This window comes from Artemia franciscana, chromosome 1 (genome assembly GCF_032884065.1).
Source record: "Artemia franciscana chromosome 1, ASM3288406v1, whole genome shotgun sequence".
NCBI classification, from domain to species: Eukaryota; Metazoa; Arthropoda; class Branchiopoda; order Anostraca; family Artemiidae; genus Artemia; species Artemia franciscana.
The window spans coordinates 6,941,959-6,963,430 of record NC_088863.1 but is presented as its reverse complement, the minus strand read 5'-3'; the positions used below and the strand labels follow the sequence as shown (position 1 = coordinate 6,963,430).

The 21,472-nt window shown below is 32.8% G+C and overlaps 1 protein-coding gene across 4 annotated transcripts in view; it reads left to right on the top strand.

Annotated features, from left to right (window-relative positions):
* Window positions 1-7: 7 nt before the first annotated feature.
* LOC136024913 (alpha-mannosidase 2-like) overlaps window positions 8-21,472 on the top strand; it is a 112,943-nt gene continuing 91,478 nt past the window's right edge. The window contains exons 1-3 of one of the 4 annotated variants that reach the window (XM_065700506.1): window positions 31-221; window positions 9,487-9,593; window positions 15,264-15,646. In XM_065700506.1, coding sequence (XP_065556578.1) covers window positions 15,311-15,646 — 336 coding nt within the window. In that variant the 5' untranslated portion in view covers window positions 31-221; window positions 9,487-9,593; window positions 15,264-15,310. Of the gene's footprint in view, window positions 222-9,376; window positions 9,396-9,486; window positions 9,594-15,263; window positions 15,647-21,472 lie in introns of those variants that run through there. The other 3 variants (XM_065700487.1, XM_065700504.1, XM_065700498.1) reach the window with 3 other exon arrangements.

The following is a 21,472-nucleotide window of genomic DNA, read 5'->3' as shown; positions in this document are numbered from 1 at the left end:
TAAGAGATTTGTGGAGAAGTTTCTCAGTATGATGACGGCTGGTCTCGCATCAAGAGTTGCGGAGAGTGTCAAAACCCCGAGGCTTTCGGGTATAGCTACGACAAGGGTATTTGACTGACTTGTACTACGTAAGAAACTTGATAATTTTTGTCATTTTGGTTCACTATCAGTATAAAAGGAAATAGTAATACTGGAATACCCTCATTCAAATCATGTTTTTGGTATGTTGTATTTTATTTGGGTAATTTTAAAGACCTACACGATGTTTAAGTATACTTTTCTGTTTCAGGAGCTATGGATTTGTTAACATAAGCCTTAAGTATAAATATTTATCATATTATATATTTCGGATAAATTTTATTTGTGAAAGCAGCTAGACTGCTTTATATTCCTAGATAGTCGAACACACAGAAATCAAACTAAAAAATAATGGCTTTTTAATGAAATAAATAAAAAAACAAGTTTTTTTTTAACTGAATGTAAGGAGCGATATTAAAATTTGAAACGAACAGAAATTATTCCGTATATGAAAGGGGCTGTCCCCCCCTCAACGCCCCGCTCTTTCCGCTAAAGTTTGACTCTTTCTCTTAACTCTACTTTTTAAAACAATAAAAACTTTAGCGTAAAGAGCTGGGCATTCAGTTAAAAAAAACTTTTTTTTTTATTTAATTTCTGAACGTTTTTGAATTAATGCATGTTTTTATTTTGCCTCTTCGCACATGAATAATTAAAACGAAGTTTGCATATTAATTTATTTTTATGGCTAAATGGCTTTTTCATAGTTTTGGTCGGACTATTTTGAGAGAAAAGGAGCGGGGGAGTAGGCCTAGTTACCCTCCAATTTTCTGGTTATTTAAAAAGGCAACTAGAACTTTAAATTTTTTACGAACGTTTTTATTAGTAAAAATATATGTAACTTACGAATTAACTTACGTAACGAACTTCTAAATTCGTATGTTTTTATTACGTAAATATGAGGACGTTCACCCTCTTGTTAATACCTCGCGCTTTACAAAAGCTTAAATTTTGTCCTAATTCCTTAAGAGTGACCCCTGAATCGCCTAAAATTACTTTAGCGTAAAGACCGAGGTATTAGAAGGAGGATAACCCCTCATATGTTAATGCAATTATAATTTCTGTTCATTTAAAGTTTTAATGCTGCTCCTTACTTTCAATTGAAAAAACTTTTTATATTTACCTTTTCATTGTTCTTTTAGAAGAATGCTAAAAAATACTGTGCCCCCTTCATGGAAATTTTCTTTCCCATTACTAATTTCTCCATGGAAAGTTCTCCCCGCATAGCCCCCTCCCCTCAACCCCTTCCCCACAACCAACAAATCTCCCTGAAAGCGTCTGTACAGTTCCCAATAACCATTACTAGATATAAACACTGGTCAAAGTTTGTAATTTGAAGCCCCTCCCACGGGTACTGTGGGGGAGTAAGTCGTCCCCAAAGACATGGTTTAGGTTTTTTGACTATGTTGAATAAAATGGCTATCTCAGAATTTTGATCCGATGACTTTGGGAAAAAAATGAGCGTTGGAGAGGGCCTAGATGCCCTCCAATTTTTTTGGTCACTTTAAAAGGGCACTAGAACTTTTAATTTCCCTTAGAATCCGTGATCTGTCTTGTGGCAAAAAATGCAAAATTCCACATTTTTGTTGATAGAAGCTTGAAACGTCTACTATAGGATTCTCTGACACGCTGAATCTGATGGTGTGATTTTCGTTAAGATTCTATGACTTTTAAGGGATGTTTCTCCCTATTTTTTAAAATAAGGCAAATTTTTTCAGGCCCTCAACTTTTGATGGGTAATTCTAAACTTAATGAAACTTATTTATTTACAATCAGCATTAAAATGCGATTCTTTGATGTAATTATTATTATAAAAATTCCGTTTTTTAGAGTTCCGGTTACTATTGAGCCGGGTCGCTCCTTACAACAGTTCGTTACCACGAACTGTTTGATTAAACAAGTGTTATTATCATCAGCAAATATGAAGAGTGCTTCTGCTTCATTTTGTCCCCCCCCCCATTCGAAGTAGAAACCTAGTATTGTTTCTATGACAACAGTTTGATACTGTGTTAGTGTAATTTAGTTACAAAATTTCTTTTCTGAACTAATTAAGGTAATAACTGAAGAATACTGCCAAAAGCTTTCAGATTCAAGACTACATCCGATCTAATGTTTGCTGCTGTGACAATTACAGGAACTTGTCCTGTAATTTTTTGTCCTGTTTTACCATTTTTTTAAAATGGAAAAAAAGGTTCGGTTACTGCTGAGCGGGGTCGCTCCTTACCTACTGTTCATTGCCACGAACTGTTTGATAGTCCAGCTAATCAGCAATGAAAATTAAGGATTCGGTTACTGTTGAGCGGGGTCGCTCCTTACCTACTGTTCATTGCCACGAACTGTTTGATAGTCCAGCTAATCACCAATGAAAATTAAGGATTTAGGGTAACTTAAAGGAATTACATGCTATACAAAATGCGCGAAAAGATCATTGTGGGGGTGGGCGAGGGGAAGGATGACTGGTAGTTATTGTATAAGGATGGTTTTGTAAAGGGTGATAACAAATTTATTAACTTCGGGTTTGTTGTTAATGTATCTATTTCTTTTAATAAACTTTTTTGTTACTTGTCTATTATTTAAAACACACTCGATAAGTGAAGTTTGGTTAATGCTAATGAAAAAAACAATAACAAAATATGATCAAAATAGAATTGTGGAAACTACAACTTGGAAATATGCTCCCAGAACGCAGTGTGACACTTCCAAAAATGTTGCTTCTCGTAAGAGTACAAGGTCATGGTGTGTCCATTGACGCAGTGTTTTGGGCAACAACCCCTTATCCTGGAGAAATATAATGGCCTTTTCTTCGGTCCTTGGAAAATCTCAAATCTCAATTTGAATATCCTTGGTGATACACTATATTATATCACTAGTCAAAACAAACTAACCGGTGTCCTCAACAATCGCGTTAATAATGAACTAAAATGAACTAGGTGAAGAACCTCGTTAATAATGAACTTTTCTTTGTCTTTGAGACGGTCAGCCGACGCCAAAGCTCCTAATTTTATAATTCACAAATTAATTTCACAATTTTGCTAATAAAGTAATATTTTATTGTTACCAAACTTCACTTTTATATAATAGACAAACATAATTTGCAGATTTTGTAGGTGTGCGTAATTTTTGTAGGCCTACTTGTTTTCTCATAAACAATTGGTTAATAATGCCAAACAATCAGATGCATAGGTAGGTTTTACAGTACTCAGCGGTAATATCATGTTTTTCACCCCTCCCTGATCAACTGCATCGAGTATTGAAAAAAAACAAGGCACCATTCTATTGTGAGGGTCCCACAGAAAGAAGCATCTTAATAAAATAAAGTTAGTACCATTAGTCTCCATAGTTTATGCTCTATTTTGCGTATATAGACTATGTGTCATATTTTTCTTTCTGATAATTCACACTTTCCCTTTCTGGTCTCATATATTCCCCTAAAAATATTTTTCTTGTAGTTTTTCATCTTGGGGCGCGTCGTATGGAATCCAGTTTCTCCTAACTGATCATGATTGAATAGTGAATAAACGGCAATTGGAAATTATTTAAAATGTGGAAATAAATTGAAGGAAACATGCTAATACGATTAATATATTATTTTAATGTTATATTTTAGTTTGTATCAAACAGTCCGTGGTAACGAACTGTAGTAAGGAGCGACCCAGCTCAATAGTGACCGAAACTCTAAAAAACGGAATTTTGATACCAATATTTACATCAAAGGAATTGAATTTTAATGCCGATTTTAAATATATAAGTTTCATCAAGTTTAATCTTACCCATCAAAAGGTACGAGCCTGAGAAGATTTGCCTTATTTTATAAAATAGGGGGAAACACCTTCTAAAAGTCATAGAATCTTAATGAAAATCACATCTGAAAAGAATAATGAAAAAAATAGGTAAACACACCCTATAAATAATATAATCTTATCCAAAATCATACCATCAGATTCAGCGTATCAGAGAACACTATTGTAGAAGTTTCAAGCTCCTATCTACAAAAATGTGGAATTTTGTATTTTTTGCCAGAAGACAAATCACGGAGGTGGGTTTATTTGTTTGCTTTTTGTTTTTTTTCCCAGGGGTGATCGTATCGACCACGTTGTCCTAGAATTTTGCGAGGGGGCTCATTCGAACAGAAATGAAAAGTTTTAGTGCCCTTTTTAAGTGACCAAAAAATTGGAGGGCACCTATGCCCCCTCCCACGCTAATTTTTCCCCAAAGTCACCTGATTGAAATTCTGAGATAGCCATTTTGTTCATCATAGTCGAAAAACCTTGCCAGAAGACAGATCACGGATGCGTGTTTATTTGTTTTTTTTTCTTGTTTTTTTTTCCCAGGGATGATCGTATCGACTCAGTGGTCCTAGAATGTCGCGAGAGGGCTCATTCTAACGGAAATTAAAAGTTCTAGTGCCCTTTTTAAGTGATCAAAAAAATTCGAGGGCACCCATGCCCCCTCCCACGCTAATTTTTTCCCTAAAGTTACCTGATTGAAATTCTGAGATAGCCATTTTGTTCACCATAGTCGAAAAACCTAATAACTATGTCTTTTTCGACGACTTACTCCCCCACAGTCCCCGTGGAAGGGGCTGCAATCTACAAATCTTGACCGTTGTTTACATATACTAATGGCTATTGGGTAGTGTACAGACGTTTTCAGGGGGATTTCTTTGATTTGGGGTGGGGAAGTTGAGGAGGGGTTATGTGGGAGGATCTTTCCATGGAGGAATTTGTCATGGGAGAAGAGAATTTCAATGAAAGGGGCGCAGGACTTTCTAGCATTATTTAAAAAAACAATGAAAAAATAAATATGAAATTTTTTTCAAATGAAAGTAAGGAGCTGCATTAAAACTTAAAACGAACAGAAATTATTACGCATATGAGGGATTCACCTCCTCGTAATACCTCGCTCCTTACGCTAAAGTATTTTTAGTAATTTCAACTATTTATTCTCCGGCCTTTGTGATTCAGGGGTCATTCTTAAGGAATTGGGACAAAATTCAAGTTTTAGTGTAAAGAGCGAGGTATTGACGAGGGGGTGAACACCCTCATATACATACTAAAAAATACGATAATAGAAGTTCGTTACGTAAGTTAATTTGTAAATTACGTATATTTTTTACTAATGAAACCGCTCGTAAAAAATTAAAAGTTCTAGTTGCCTTTTTAAGTAATCAAAAATTTGGAGGGCAACTAGGCCTCCTCCCCCGCTCCTTTTCTCTCAAAGTTTTCCGATTAAAACTATGATAAAGCCATTTAGCCAAAAAAATTAATATGTAAATTTTGTTTTCATCATTTATGTGCGGAGAGCCAAAATCGAAACTTGCATTACTTCAAAAACGTTCAGAAATTAAAGAAAAAAACAAGTTTTTTTTTAACTGAAAGTAAGAAGCGACATTAAAAATTAAAACAAACAGAAATTACTCCTTATATGAAAGGAGCTTTTCCTCTTAAACCCCCGGTCTTTACGCTAAAGTTTTTTACTGTTTTAAAAAGTAGATTTAAGAGAAAGAGTCAAACTTTGGCGTAAAGAACGAGGGTTAAGGAGGAAAAGCCGCTTTCATATACGGAGTAATTTCTGTTCGATTAAGTTTAATGTCGCTCCTTACTTTCAGTTAAAAAAAACTTGTTTTTTTATTTAATATATGCCAAGGCCTATATATGGGACCATTAGTTTATACAGTTTTCCTATTTTTTTGTGTTTGTTTTAAGTTTTTGTTTTTATATTATCTTTGGATTTTTATCGGTATTTTTTTATTATTATTCTGCACTAAGGACAGTCTAGCGGAGGTCTTGACCGAAATATTCGCACTGTAATCTGCGTTTTTTTTCACTGTTTTTTTTCTTATTGTCATTCCTCTCTTCTTCACAGTTCTTTAATTGTTTTGCTATGCTTTGTTTGCGACCCATTTGAAAGAAAAAAAAATCAAATTAATTTTATTCATGGATTTTTTCGAGGAGAGAAGTCACGTGCTTCAAAAAATGCTTTTTATCCCAGTTCTCCTTGGTTAACGGGAACCAAAAAGTTTTCGCCCGACCGAACTTTCGTTTTAATGTTATTTTACATTATTTATTAATTTATTATAATTTATAATTATTCTATATTATTTTTTATAATATTTTTATTTTATACAACTTTTATTAGCACAAGTATGACTATCACAGTTTACTCACAGTTATTCACTGTAAACTGTGATTCAGTATCAATTGCTTTTGGGGCTAGGAACTTTTTCTAGTTTTTCTGTGGTACCAATCGGTTTTTTGTGCATTGTAAAACAAAAATGAGCATTTTTGAAAGTGGAAAGCATGTCAAAAGTTAAGCTAGTGAAAGTTCGAGGTTGAGTGATCAAACAGTTCGTGGTAACGAACTGTAAGGAGCGATCCGGCTCAATAGTAACCAAAACTCTAAAAAATTTTAATTTTGATATAAAGAGCTACATCAAAAAAATTGCATTTTAATGCTGATTTTAAATATATAAGTTTCATCAAGTTTAGTCTTAGCCATCAAAAGTTACGAGCCTGAGAAAATTTGCCTTATTTAGGAAAATAGGGGGAAACACCCCCTAAAAGTCGTAGGATCTTAACGAAAATGACACAATCAGATTCAGCGTATCAGAGAACCCTACTGTAGAAGTTTCAAGCTCCTATCTACAAAAATGTGGAATTTTGCATTTTTTGCCAGTTTTTTGCGTTTTTTTTCACTGTTTTTTTTTTTTTTTTTTTTTTTTTTTTTTTTATTGTCATTCCTCTCTTCTTCACAGTTCTTTAATTGTTTTGCTATGCTTTGTTTGCGACCCATATGAAAGAAAACAAATCAAATTAATTTTATTCATGGATTTTTTCGAGGAGAGAAGTCACGTGCTTCAAAAAATGCTTTTTATCCCAGTTCTCCTTGGTTAACGGGAACCAAAAAGTTTTCGCCCGACCGAACTTTCGTCACGGGTGCGTGTTTATTTGTTTGTTTTTTGTTTTTTTTCCCCAGGGGTCATCGTATCGACCAAGTGGTCCTAGAATGTCGCAAGAGGGCTCATTCTAACGGAAATGAAAAGTTCTAGTGCCCTTTTTAAATGACCAAAAAAATTGGAGGGCATCTAGGCCCCCTCCCTCGCTCATTTTTTCCCAAAGTCAACGGATCAAAATTTTGAGATAGCCATTTTGTTTGGCATAGTCGAAAATCTTAATAACTATGTTTTTGGGGATGACTTACTCCCCCACAGTCCCTGGGGGAGGGGTTGCAAGTTACAAACTTCAACCAGTGTTTACATATAATAATGGTTATTGGGAAGTGTACAGACGTTTTCAGGGGGATTTTTTTTGGGTTTTGGGGGTAGGGTTGAGGGAGGGGGCTATGTGGGAGGATCTTTCCTTGGAGAAATATGCCATGGGGGAAAAAAATTCAATGAAAAGGGCGCAGGATTTTCTAGCATTACAATAAAAAAAAACAATGAAAAAATAAACATGAAAACGTTTTTTCAAATGAAAGTAAGGAATAGCATTGAAATTTAAAACAAACAGAGATTATTACGCATATGAAGGGTTCTAAAAATACTTTAGCATAAAGAGCGAGGTATTTAGGAGGAGATAAATACCTCGCTCTTTATGCTAAAATATTTTTAGTGATTTCAACTATTTATTTTACGGCCTATTTGATTCAGGGGTCATTCTTAAAGAATTGGAACAAAACTTACGATTTAGTGTAAAGAGCGAGGTATTAACGAGGGTACAAACCCCCTCGTACACATAATAAAAATATAAGAATATAAAAGTTTGTTACGTAAGTTAATTCTTAATTTGTTTAGTTGTTTTAAAAATTCTTTAATTCTTTAGTTGTTTTAAAAAGTAGAATTGTGGTAAAGAGTCAAACTTTAGCGTAAAGAGCGAGGGACTGCGGAGGGGACAACCCATTTCATATACGGAGTAATTTCTGTTCGTTTTAAGTTTTAATGTCGCTCCTTACTTTCAGTTAAAAAAACTAGTTTTTTTATTTAATTCATATTCAGAACCATCAGTTTTTATCCGGAAAAAGTAATGTTTCTATAAAACTAACCCAAAAAAGGAAGATACTGGGCAAAAATTACACTTGGCTTAGAGACATAGCGCGTGCAATTTTAGGAAAAATCTTAGGAAAAATCTGTGCTTTTTAGGAAAATTTTTAGCACCTATTGTATTAAGACTTAAATTATTTGTATTTAGTCTTGTATTAAGACTTGATTTATTAGATTAATTATTAATTATAATTAAATTATTAATTTATTATATATTATTAATTATATTATATATTATTAAAAAATTATATATTATAATTATATATCATTTTATTTTATTTATATTATTTTATTAAATATTATATATTATTAAATTATTAATTTATTGTATTATTAATTAAAATATTAATTATTAGATTAGATTAATTAAGACCTAATTAATTTAACTTGTATTAAGACTTAGTTTAGTCTTGTATTAAGACTTGTATTAAGACAAGCCTTGTATTAAGACTTAAATTATATTGTATTAAGACTTCCCTTGCAAGAAAATAGTGAAGATGCTTGGTTTTATTCAGAAACAGTGTATTTTGAGACCACCTTTGAATTGTATTTGAATTTTGTATTAATTATTATTACCACAAGTATTACCAAGGGCGGTTGATTTCTAGGGCTATACCCCCTTCCTGGTTTATATGATTTTTTTTTCAAATTTTTTTCAGTATATTTGAACTCCATTTGGCTACAGGGAAATATTCAACTTTAATTTGTAAATCACAGTTTTAAACACGATTTTTTTCAGAATATAGTTTTTTCATTTAACTACATGGAAATAATTGCATTTATCATTTGTTATACGAATTATTACGATTTTTCTGTATAAATGAGTTTCATTTAGCTAAATGGAAATAATTGCATCAAGTATTTTTATACAATCTTTTAATATTTTAAATATGATTTTTGATCATAATATTTAAGTTTCATTTCGCTACATGAAAATAATCGCATTAAGTATTTTTATACAAATTTTCAAGATTTTAAATATGATTTTTGATCAGAATATTTATGTTTCATTTAGTTATAAATATAATTGCTTTAAATAAATTATAGCTATAAATAAATATAACATATAAATATAATAAATATAATTGCATTATGCTCAATCTGCTTTGCTATCCTTGCAACGGAACAAACAGAATCGTTTGTTTTGGGCGTGGTCATCACTTTCAATCTCAATTTTTCTAACTAAGTTTGTTTATATTACATTTGTTTAGATTTGGTTAGATTGTAGGATTAATAATCCATATGATCCACGTTGTCAAGCAATCCAGGAAACCTGTAATCCGTGAGTAAATTTAATATCCTCTGCAGTTAGGAATACTACATTTGTCCTTATTGAGTTGTTGAAATTTAAGTGGCTGATATATATATTCTAGTAGAAGAAGAAGAAGAAGTTTATTCAATACAATACAAAATTTAATACAAAATGGAAATACATTACACTTATTCCCCTTCGAAAGGCTCCATGGCCAGGGATACAAGGGTAAACTAAGTTTGACTAGAATATTAAGCTATTATCAGGCTTTCCTTTCCAAAAGGATTTAGTTTCTCCTCCTGTTAAGTTTGCTTATATAGTGTTCTACAAACTAAGCACGTTAATAGGTTTTTATTTCTTTTGAGGCAACATTTCAAGAGGAGATTCGAAAAATCCTAAAACAAGATAACTACAAGACAAAATAATATATAGAGTCGAATATGATATCGATATCGGTATGATTACGATACGATATCGGATGCAATACGATATACTATTACGATACGAATAGGAAGAACTGTGTGTTATTTAGATTTGTTATCCCTTAAGGTCCCCTCCTACTTACAAAGCTGGTGAAAAGACAGCCCATCCCACACAAACCTTTAATTGAGTAAAATAGTTCTGACAATTCTTGTACCGAAAATTGGTCTCAAAACTAAGCTACATTATTGCTAAGAACTTTTTAGCAGACCCACATCCATGGGGTATATTTGCAGAAAGGTAAAAAGATTAAAGCCATGGCCAGAAGCCATATGGCTTTGGAACTCTAACTAAAAAGATGCCCGACGTACCTTTACATATTACATACTCAAACGACGCGGCGTTATTCAGTGTTAATTGAATGTTTTCATTATTTTTGTTCTCAATATTTATATTTATGTTTTCAATATTGAATGTCTTCTAACTGTTCTCATTTATATCACATTAATTGAAAAAAACATTTTCCGTACAAAAATTTTTTCAAAGAAAATCAAAGAGTTCCATTAAGCCAAGAATGAGCAGAAATAAAGTCAAATAATCTTCCAAGTGTATAACTACCACAAATTAACATCGATAAATAAATGAAACTCAAAATGAACAGAAATTAACATGAGTAGAACTAATAAACCCCATGACTTCTCAAGATCAGAACATAATTTGCGCTTTACTGAAAAAACAAACAAAAGACAAATGGCCACGGATTGTCATTTTAATTGAAGTATGCTGATGTTTATTCCTTAAAGTTTTGATAATAATCTATTTGTGAAAGTAAAAAAGTAAAAACTTTTAAAATGTATCTTGTCTTGCCCGTGGGCTGTGGGAGATTTTGTCCACTCTAAACACATTGTTATAGGATTTTTGGACTATTGGTAACAAAATGGCTATCTCACAATTTCAGTTGAATGTATTTCGGGAAAAAGAATGTCAGGGAGGGGGTAGCTGCTATCCGATATGTTTGACTCTTAAAAGGGAATTAGAACTATAGATTTCCAACCAAATGAGCCTCTTTTGAAGTTCACACGACTATCCCTTCCATAAAAAACCTTTTATGGTCCTGGGCATAACTTAAAACCTTTACCCCCAGACTCTGGGGGATTTTTCAACCCCAAAGACTTTATCATATGATTTCTGGACCATTTTTGAACAAGTGGCCATCTCAAAACTTCTACATGATGAATTTTTGGGAAAATATGACGTGAGGGGTGACTGCCCCCCCCCCCGATCACTTTGACTCTTAAAGGACACTAGGACATCTGATTTCTAATCCAATGAGCCCCTTTTGGATTTTTAGGGAGTTTGAGCTCCCTTCAATCATTTTTGACTGTTAGAAAGGGCACTAGCCCTTTAAATTTCCAGTTGAATGAGCTTTTTTCGATGTTTCTACGACAACAATTGACCATCTCTAAATTTCTATCATATTTATTTTTGGAAAATGCGAGGTGTGGGGGATATGGTTATCCTCCCTCCGATCACTTTGAATCTTAAAAAGGGCACTAGAACTTTTGATTACCAATTCAATGAGTCCCCTCCGATGTTTATAAGGCCACCCTTTCTATAAAAACCTTATATGCCCAAACTGCATAACTTACAACCCTTGCCCTGAAGGCTGTGGGGGAGGGGGGCTGTCATCCTCAAATACATAATTTCCAGATCCTTTAACTATGCTACACAAAATAGCTATGTCAACATTTTGAATGTATGTTTTTAGGGAAATAGTGGGTATTGGAGGGGGTTAACTCCCCTCCAATCATCTTAAATTATTCAAAAGGGCACTAGCCCTTTCGATTTACAACCGAATAAGCCCTTTTTGAAGTTTATACGAAAACTCCTTTGATATGAAATGCCCTGGCCTTAAAAAAACAAATTAAATAAATAAATCAATACTCTTTACTTACGCAACGCCATGATGCTGCCTATGATAAAAAATGCAACTTTTAGCGAAACTCTAAATACAGAGAAGGTAGAAAACTACGGGTATTGACCGAAAAAATGCGGCAGAAGCCTCTTTTCAGGAAAAAGCTCTGTCACTGTTTGAAACTCGCTGTAGTCTCACTGTTTGAAACTCGCTGTAGTTTCAAGCCACATGAGGATAACATTGTTACTCATGCAACTCCTTCCCCAATCTGTTCACAGCTTCACTGTCTACTCCCTTGACTGAAATTACAATTTTTTTCTAAATCACTTCTTCTGGCATCTTCCTAATCATTCGAAGACAGCCAATTTTCTGTTTAGACCCATATGGATAGCCAATAAGAACGAGTTTTGGTCTCTCCTACTTCATCCGCAATCCATAATTTAACCATCTTAGCCTTCCATTCAGGATAGCTATATAAATTCGGATTTAGCCATATTTTTGGTAAAGCTTATTAGTTAGTGTATGGCGAATCAATTAACTGTCTGAAATTATACAGACAATTCCCCTTGAAAACTCTTACCAAATCTTTCTCATCGTTTTGAAGGGCCCACGTTTCGGTCATATATGACCCCTGTCTTTATTGTGGCTTCCAGTATTCTAATATTAGTTCACAGACGTCTCTTTCTATTCGTCTAAACACTGAATAATTTGTGAAACAAAACTCGCCTTGGCCACCTATATTTTACATTTGCACTGTATCCACAATTCCCAGTATCCTTACCAGCAATAAAAGCTAATAAAGAAATTATTATAGGTTAATGAGACAAAAAAAAATGTGGGGCAAGACAAGATACCAGCTGTGTTCTGGAGATTGTTTCGTGCAGCTACCACAGGAATTGGCACACTCTCTGTTCTTCAATAACTAAAATTATATTCTTTTTTGTATTTACTTGTTACTACAGTCTAGTATCACTAACCTTTTTGCCATATAAACTGCTAGATGGCAGTGTAATTTCTAGGGAAAAAAACGAAACTCTTTAATAGATCCGTGTCTGGTTAGTTCAGTGCCTGACATGGGCCAAGCCATAGCACACTTACCACTAATTCAAGACTATGCACGACTGAAAGGTCAATTATATATCTCAGTCGTAATTCCTTGGGTTTAGAAATGTTAAAACTTAAAATTGTTGATGGAGTAATCAAAGTTAATATTTGAACTTTTTTTTTAAATAGAATAGTGAAAGCTTTGGAAAAATGTTTTTCTATCTTAAACATGATTCTGACGAAACGATACAACAGCATAGGATTAGTAGATAATGGTTGGAAACGAATTAGTATAAAACACGAGCTTTTCAAATCAATTTCTGGCCTTTTTAATTATCCAGTTTTGCCCCTAAAACCAGGAAAAAACATTGTCATTCATTAGTCAGGTTTTTTTCGACATAACAATAACTAGTATACCAATAACATAACAGCAGTGGTAATAAGGCAAAACGAACAGCGCGTTAGTTTATTGTTTACGTTAATTAGTTTAGTTAATTAGTCTATTTTTTACGTCAATTTTTTGCTTCTGCAAAATTGAGAAACGCTACCTAAGCTCCATAGTATACAGGCACAATTACTAGTGTCAATTGGAGGGGAAATAGGGATATTACAGTTTCTGATTGTGTTTTAGATTGATGGATTTCAATTTAATTCAATATAATATATAATATTATATATATTATATCAATTTTAATTATATATTATTATCTATATAATTATTAATATATTATTATCTATATTATATAATTATATATTATTATTATATTAATATTAATATATATTATTATCAATATTAATTCAATTTCAATATATAATTCAAAAAACTAAAGTAAACTTCAGTTGCTAAGAACTTTCTAATTTTTGCAGAAAATCGAAGTTTGATAAGCCAAAGACTGCAGAGGATGAATGTTTCTTGAATGGCTAAAACTTGATCCTGAAAACTGCAAAGGAAATATAAGTAGTTTTAGTGGACATAAAACTTTGCATACATGTGCTAAATAAAAAAATCATATCCCAATTTGTTGTAAAAGTTTGCAGTTACGGCTTGAGTTACATTTGCAATAAAACTAGAATCCATTAAAAAAGATGTGAGATACTATAGGCTGTTAGGTTTACGACACAAAATAAATGGTTAATAAACAAGATACTACTTAAGTCAAAACAGGGATGACCTTGAGGCTTGCCCCTCCCCCCTTTGATTCCTATACTTCGCGAAGTTATGGGCACTTCTTATTAAAGTGTATAAAATTTTGGTGCTAATTTCAGAAATAATATTGTTTTTTTTATCACATAAGATTTCTTAAAAAATGAAGATGAACCTCTTAGAAAAAATCATAAAGTTAATTAATACCGATTAATGAAAATTAATACTAATTAAACTCAGTAATTAACACTATTTAGATTCATCCTCATTTTTTAAGAAATCTTATGTGATAAAAAAAAACAATATTATTTCTGAAATTAGCACCAAATTATTGGACAAAAAATTATTGGACAAAAAGCCGCATCGCTCCACTCCAACGGATTCAAAATCGAGCAGTCCAGAAACGCTTCGAGGTGGCTTCCATGTTGGTTTTCTACAAGTAGATGTACAACCCTCCATCAGAAGAGCTATCAGTGCTCCTTCATGACAGAACAAAGCCCTTGTGATCAACTCACCTAAGTACAGCTCGTCAGGTCTACCTTGAGCAGGGTACTCCCCGCCAAGAATATCTGAAAACGAGTTTTACCCAACGATCGTTCGCCACATGGAATAGCTTGCCGGCAGAGATAAACCCGGAAATTCCCTCCCTTGACGCGTTCAAGAGAAGGTATAACAAATACCTCAGTGCTGGAAAGTTAGGTAATATCCAGGACTATCGGCGTATCATCACCTTTGATGGAGCCATGAAGCCTTTAATAAAAAAAATCAACATCCCTGGGGGAAAAGCGAACCCGCACTTTTTATAACACCACATTTTCTGAGAAAAGGCTGACCAACTTTTTCTGGAAAAAATAAGAAATTCCATATTATGCAGATAGCGGCTGTAGGGCTCTCTTACAGTTTTAATTTTGTTGTATAATCTTCTTGATCATGACGCCCCTTTTGTGGATAGTCTAATCCCTATAAGAAAAAATTTTACAAATTTTAATAATAGCTTTTGATGAGCAAATTAATAAGTTCTTTATATTAGGATTGTTCATAACTGATAGACAATATGTTCATTTAAATCCCGTTAAAATAGAGCTATTTCCATCACTTGTTCAACGTGGTAAATATCCTGGCGGTGATAGGGCCGCATCCCACCTTTACCCCTTTAGTGGTGGTAAAAATATAAACATAACCTTTTATGTTACACAGATTTTATGTTTGCAGGTTTTATTGTGTTTTCAAAACGGAAATTAGATTTGATTTAGACGTAGATTTTCTGTTATAGGCTTTTGTATTTTCGAGCGAACCCAGACAGTAATCATTACTTAATTTGATTATCGCTAATTAATTTTTTATTATCCCAATCAAAGCTATTTTTTCTTTCCAGCTCACTATTTTCAGTTGGATTTAAAGAAAATGTGATCTTTACGTTAAATGAAGCTTTTCCTCTGCTGTAAAGTCAACATGATACTCCGTCCATCTGGAAAGCGCTCTTTCGTACGTTATCTATGGTTTCTCCTTACAATCTCTTGTCTTCTTTTCATACTAGTTATCTATAAAACTGAAAGAAGTGGTCAGTTTAGTTTTACAAGATCAAAATACATGGATCTTAAAATTAATTGGCAAAAGAGGGTGCCAGCAGCTATGGAGGCGGTCACCAAAGAACTTCTATGGAGAGAACCACCCAGTAATTTATCTCAGTGTCCCACAGCAAAAAAAGCATCGACAAACATAACAACTTGGGAACAGTTTCCAAAATTTAATTTGCATGTAAGTATGCTTTAAAGAAAATTAATTTAGAAAATCCTTGGCAGAAATTAACTCATTCTCATGGAAATTAAATGTTTATTATTCAGCCTCATGACTTGGCAAGCTGAAAACTTCCTGAGGCAAAATACTAAGTAGATAGTTTGTTTGGATTAGATAATTTGCTAAAGTGCAATTAACTTTAGCGTTTTGAAATCCCCTCTAAGAAAGAATGTTTTTTTTTTGCTCTGACTGACTGAGGAAATTTTTAATAGATGATCTGCAAGGCAAATTGATTTACATTTAGTTACAATAGTTATATTTAGTTAAAAGGCTAGTTACAAGATAGTTTCTTTTACATCCAACATGTTTGTTTAATATGTAATGCTAGATAAGCACGCAGGAAGAGGGGAGGATTCTATACAGGAGAAGGAGGAGAAGAGGTTAGGACGCAGGAGGGGAGGGTGAATTTGACCCGTATTCCCTTCGAAATCTCTAGAGTTCTATGATATCTTTATAATGTCTTAATATTTGACTTTACGGGGAAGTCATAAGACATTGCTGGTTTTCTCAGTTTGGTTTCTCCTATCCTCTCCTCTTGAAAAAAAAGATCCTTCAGAAACCCAAAAGAAAAGAATGAAACCAATAAACAAGCAGACAAATTCACTAAATTTGAGTCAATAGTACCAAGCTTTTGTCTAGAACAAATAAAAAAAAACAGTTTTTTCCAACTTAAAGTAAGGAGCAACAATAAAAATTAAGACGATCTGAAGTTATTCCGTATATGAGGGGAATGGCCCCTCGTCAATACCTCGCTCTTTACGCAAAAGTTCGGGATTTGTTCCAATTCTTTAAGAATAAACCCTGAATCACAAAGAAATTAATTAAAATAAATAGCCCTTTTGAAAGTACTAAAAAAAAATTAGCGTAAAGAGCGAAGCATTGACGAGGTGTGAACCCTATCATATACGTAATAATTTCTGTTTGTTTTAAGTTTTAACGTTGTCAGAATAGGTATTTATTTGTTTGATTGAAAACCCGTCTACAAAAACTCGAAAAGGATGGTGCATAAATAAGAAAAATAGGGAAAATGCACAAAAAAAACGATACACAAAAGAGCTCCGAATGATAATGAAGTATTAAATTTTGCAACGGTATATTGAGATTTGCCGCCCTCATTAGATTTACATTTTAGATGATGTAAGGTCTGCTTCTTTCCTGCAAATGGCTGACTTCAGTTTCCTTAGTTGCTGAGAATAAAATTGAAAAATTTAATTTTTGAGATTATTAGGAACTTTTTCTTGGCAAAAATAAATATATATTCTATTTTTGTTCATTTTATTTCGTCGAATGCCACATTGTTTTTTCTGGGTTTGTCGGAAGTGTCTTGATATTATTATTCGTCTGTTAAGTTTAGTCATTAGCTTAACGAGCTTGCATTAGCTTAATAAAAGACACTGGGAAACCAATAGAGATAAGATTCTGCTACACAATAAGTCGATCAACTGAATCAAATTACACAAAAAAAGAACATCTACGCTAACAGAACGATGAAAATAGCGAAAAATTGCAGCCTAATACGAGACAAATATTGACAAAACCATTAAAAATTAAATAAGACCTCTATATTAAATATGACTCAAGAATAAATGTTTTGCACACACACGCTAGCTAAGATATAAACAGTTGGTTTTCTATACTTATGAAAAGGAAAAAAATAACAAAAAGAATAAAATTAAAGGAAGAAGAATCAAATACAAACATACAAAAGAAGAACAAAGGCAAGTAAAATTAAAGGAAGCAGAATCGGATCCAAATGTACAAAAGATGAAGCACTCACAAAAGAAGAACAAAGGCAACTAAAATTAAAGGAAGCAGAAACGAATCCAAACATACAAAAGAAGAAACACTCACAAAAGAAGAACAAAGGCAAGTAAAATTAAACGAAGCAGAATCGAATAAAAACATACAGCACCGATATATTCATACATAAATCCCCGCAATAATTACACGCATTAAACACAAATCAAATAATTATTATATACGTACAAATCAATGCACTAGGAGTGGGGATAATTTAATACCAGCTTTTTTTTACTTGCTTAATCCTTCTCGCTTGAGACAGTCGGCAACACAGCATTTTCTATCTATCTCAATTCTATTTGACTTTAAGAGATTTTTGACGGAAAAAGTTTGAAACAAATTCCGTCACAAAATTTCGGAAAAACGTAAAATATTTGAATTGTATGGGAAATACAAGAAATTATGGGTTCAATCGTAAAAGTACTGATTTTGCGTTCTTATCTCATTGCTGGTTTTACTTTTAAGCCTTATTACCACTATTCCTGTGTTGTTGTTTTGACGGTTTTGGAAAGATGCAATCACCTTTGTTACGTATTGATCCGTTACCGTATGAGGCAAAACTAATTTTAACTTTAGACATAGCCTACATCTTTATTTTCAATTAGCAGCCGAACTGGACACACTTCAAGTTACTATATTCCAATAAAGACAAATCCATAATACTAACACAACTTGCCCATCCATCGTACCGGCCCCCCCACAGAAAGTTTTTCTTGCGGTGTCTATGAGTATTTGGTGAACCTTTTTTTGGGCTGTAATGATTTTCTATTTAAAGCTAAATATAAAGGTGAAAATTAGAATGAACAATTTTGAATAATTGCCATAATTACTTTACATAATTACATAATATGCATAATTACCAAAATTACCATACTGAGAAAAAATAGATATCGACCGTTTTCAATTCAAAAGCAGAAGTCTGTAAAAATAAAAGCATATTTTAAGCAACGAGGAACTTCGTTAACAGTTTTTTTTGCCATTTTAAGCAAGGTTTATTAGATGTTACAGGCATCCATTTTAAGATTCGATTCCAGTTTCGCACTGGAAAGCTCACAAAATTGAAAAGATTCTAATCTAGAATACCAAAGTAATAATACATTACCCTAGCAAATAATTGCGAAGTTCATTATCTTCCAAAAACATCTTCAAGTATTGGAAGGAAGTTCTAAGGAAGAAGATAAAATTAGAGGACTGCCATTTGTGGATGAATCAAAGTTTTTTCATTATTTTTACAGTTTGTCTCTGTAATTTTATTATTTTACTATAATCAGAAATCTTTTTCTAAACATGTTGCTTGAAAAGTTCCAATTTCAACTTGAGAAGATTGTCCCTTGTGTCGGAACATTAACCTGTTATTCTGCCTTTGCAAAAACAAGAAGCTGTCTGTGACATTTCCAGGAACCTTGGATAAGGAAAACTTTCTATTATTATCAAGCTTTCCCCTGCCTCTTTGTCGTGTAGTTTGTGGTTTGCAATAAAGTGTCATGTTGGGTTAACTGAAATAAACAGGAAACTAAATATGATCAGTGAGCTAGGTTCCAATTTCACCTTGAGAGGATTGTCCCTTGTGTCGGAACATTAACCTGTTATTCAGCCTTTGCAAGAACAAGAAGTTGTCAGTGACATTTCCAGAAAAAACAAGAAGTTGTCTGTGACATTTCCAGGAAAAAAAAGAAGTTGTCTGTGACATTTCCAGGAAGCCTTGGATAAGGAAAACTTTCTATTATTATCAAGCTTTCCCTCACCTCTTTGACCTGTAGTCTGAGTTTCGCAATAAAGTTTCATGCTGGATTAACTGAAATAAAAAGGAAATTAAAATATAATCAGTGAAGCTGGGCTCTTGTAGGAGCCAGATTTTTCTTTGGCAGCAACATTTTTCGTCGCTTGAGCAAAACAATAGTATATCAGTTGAGGTTTTGCTTTGCTTTCTTTTTGGATCAGAATTACACCAGTGATTTTCATTTGTGTTTCTGAACAGTATCGTGAAATTCTACTTTTAGAAAACAAGGAATTGCATGATAAAGTCTCTGGAAGATATAGATATGAGAAACTTTCTGGGATTATCAAGCTTCCTTTATCCTTTTTAGCCCTTACTTCAAATCCTCGTTTTAATTCGGAACCTCGCGCCCTTCGTCATTTCAATGACACTATCAGCAACTGAAGCCTTGTTGTTTTCAATATTTCTAGTACTGACTTTAAATGGTCTATGTAAAATAAATCTTCCTTCATTTCTAAATCGTCGAAAAAATTTTAGTCTATTCAACATCATTTATTGCATCTTTATTAGGCTTTAACCAATTCACAATGTATTCTGCCCGTTTCTCTTTAACACTTTCTTCTCTTTTTAACACTTTTCTTCTGTTTCGTTTCTCTTTATTACTAATTGGGAGCACGTTTATATCTTTAATACATAAAAACCAACATTGACTTCATCCTCATAATTTCTTAAAACACCTATACAATATCTTGCTATTTAGCCGTCTGCCTGCATTCTCCAGATCCTCGATAGTTTTATCCTTGGTTTCAGCTTCACATCTTCTTTCTTCCACATCTTTTGCTTTCATTTCTTTTACTTCACTTCTTCCAAACCTTTAAAGCATTTTTACTTCTTTTACTTTTTTTCTTGTTGCCATGAAGTCTGTTAATCAGAAACTTCTTTTACAGTCCTCTTTTCTTTGCACAGAAACTTAAAGTATTTTCCTCCCTCAAATATACTGTACTAATTTGTAAACTATTTTCATAAAATTATTTAATCCATCTTCTACATTGTCGAATTCTAAGCTTTCCAGTTTCATATTAAAATTTTCTTAGAAAATTTCTCTCAAGATATTATCCTGGTTTCTGCCTAAAGAAGTAGCTTTTCCTACATTTTAACTTTTAAACAAACTCTAGGCACTACTAAATGGTGATTTATACTTTTGACTTCATAGAAAGAGCTCCTATATACCCTGATATCTAGCATTCATTGATTTACAATAAAATAATCGGTAAGGTTGACCGTCTTGCCGTAATGTGAGTGTAATGTTAACTTACGGACAATTTTATGACAAAATACCGTATTGATTATTAATATATTGTTGTGTCTATAAAATTGTATTAGTCTATTACCAATGCCATCGTCCTTTCTGATAACCAAATTTGCCTAAGGTAGGATGCTATTTATATATCTGTACCTACCTGTGAATCCTAATATCCCCTAATGTAAAATTCATCTAAATGAATTCATTCTATGATAGATGAATTCATAGATGACTTCATGGCTAAGATAGCTTATTTAATATCACTAATTTCAGTTACTTAGCAAATTGAAATGGAATTTCTGGAAATTTAATTAGAGGCTATTTTTTCAGTTTGTCAACTTAATTATAAATAACTATTTTATCGACCAAAGATTGCCACTGAACGATGAAAAAGATGGTGTCTTAAAAAAGATATGCAAAAAGAAAAAGAAATCGCCGGTGCAAGCTCATTGTCAAAATGAACCTGGAAATTCAAATTTAAGATTAAAAAAGTGTTTTTTTATTCACAGCCATACTGATTAAAAAAAAGGTTTTTTTTTTCGATTCATTATTTTCGAAAATACCTAAATATAATGTAAATGGTATATAATAAAAATGACACAAGTATGATTTAGATGGCAGCACTGCTTCACAATATAGTTAACTCCTTAATATTTGAATACAGATACAATGGTTCAAAATTTGATACAACCCAGCAAACAACACCATACTTCACTGTTATATTCGTATTGCAGGGAATATTTCCATATTTACTTGTTTTTTGTTTTTTTTTTCTTTTCTTTGTAATACTCCACTCCTCCTGTTTACAGAGTGCGTTATGGACGTATTAAAATTAAATTAATCCAAGCAATTAAATTAAATGAATAGATAAATTGAAGTAAATAAAATAAACAAAGAAATAATAATTAATAAATAGATTAAATTTAAATTAATTAAATCAATGCAATAAAACGAATGAGTGAAATAG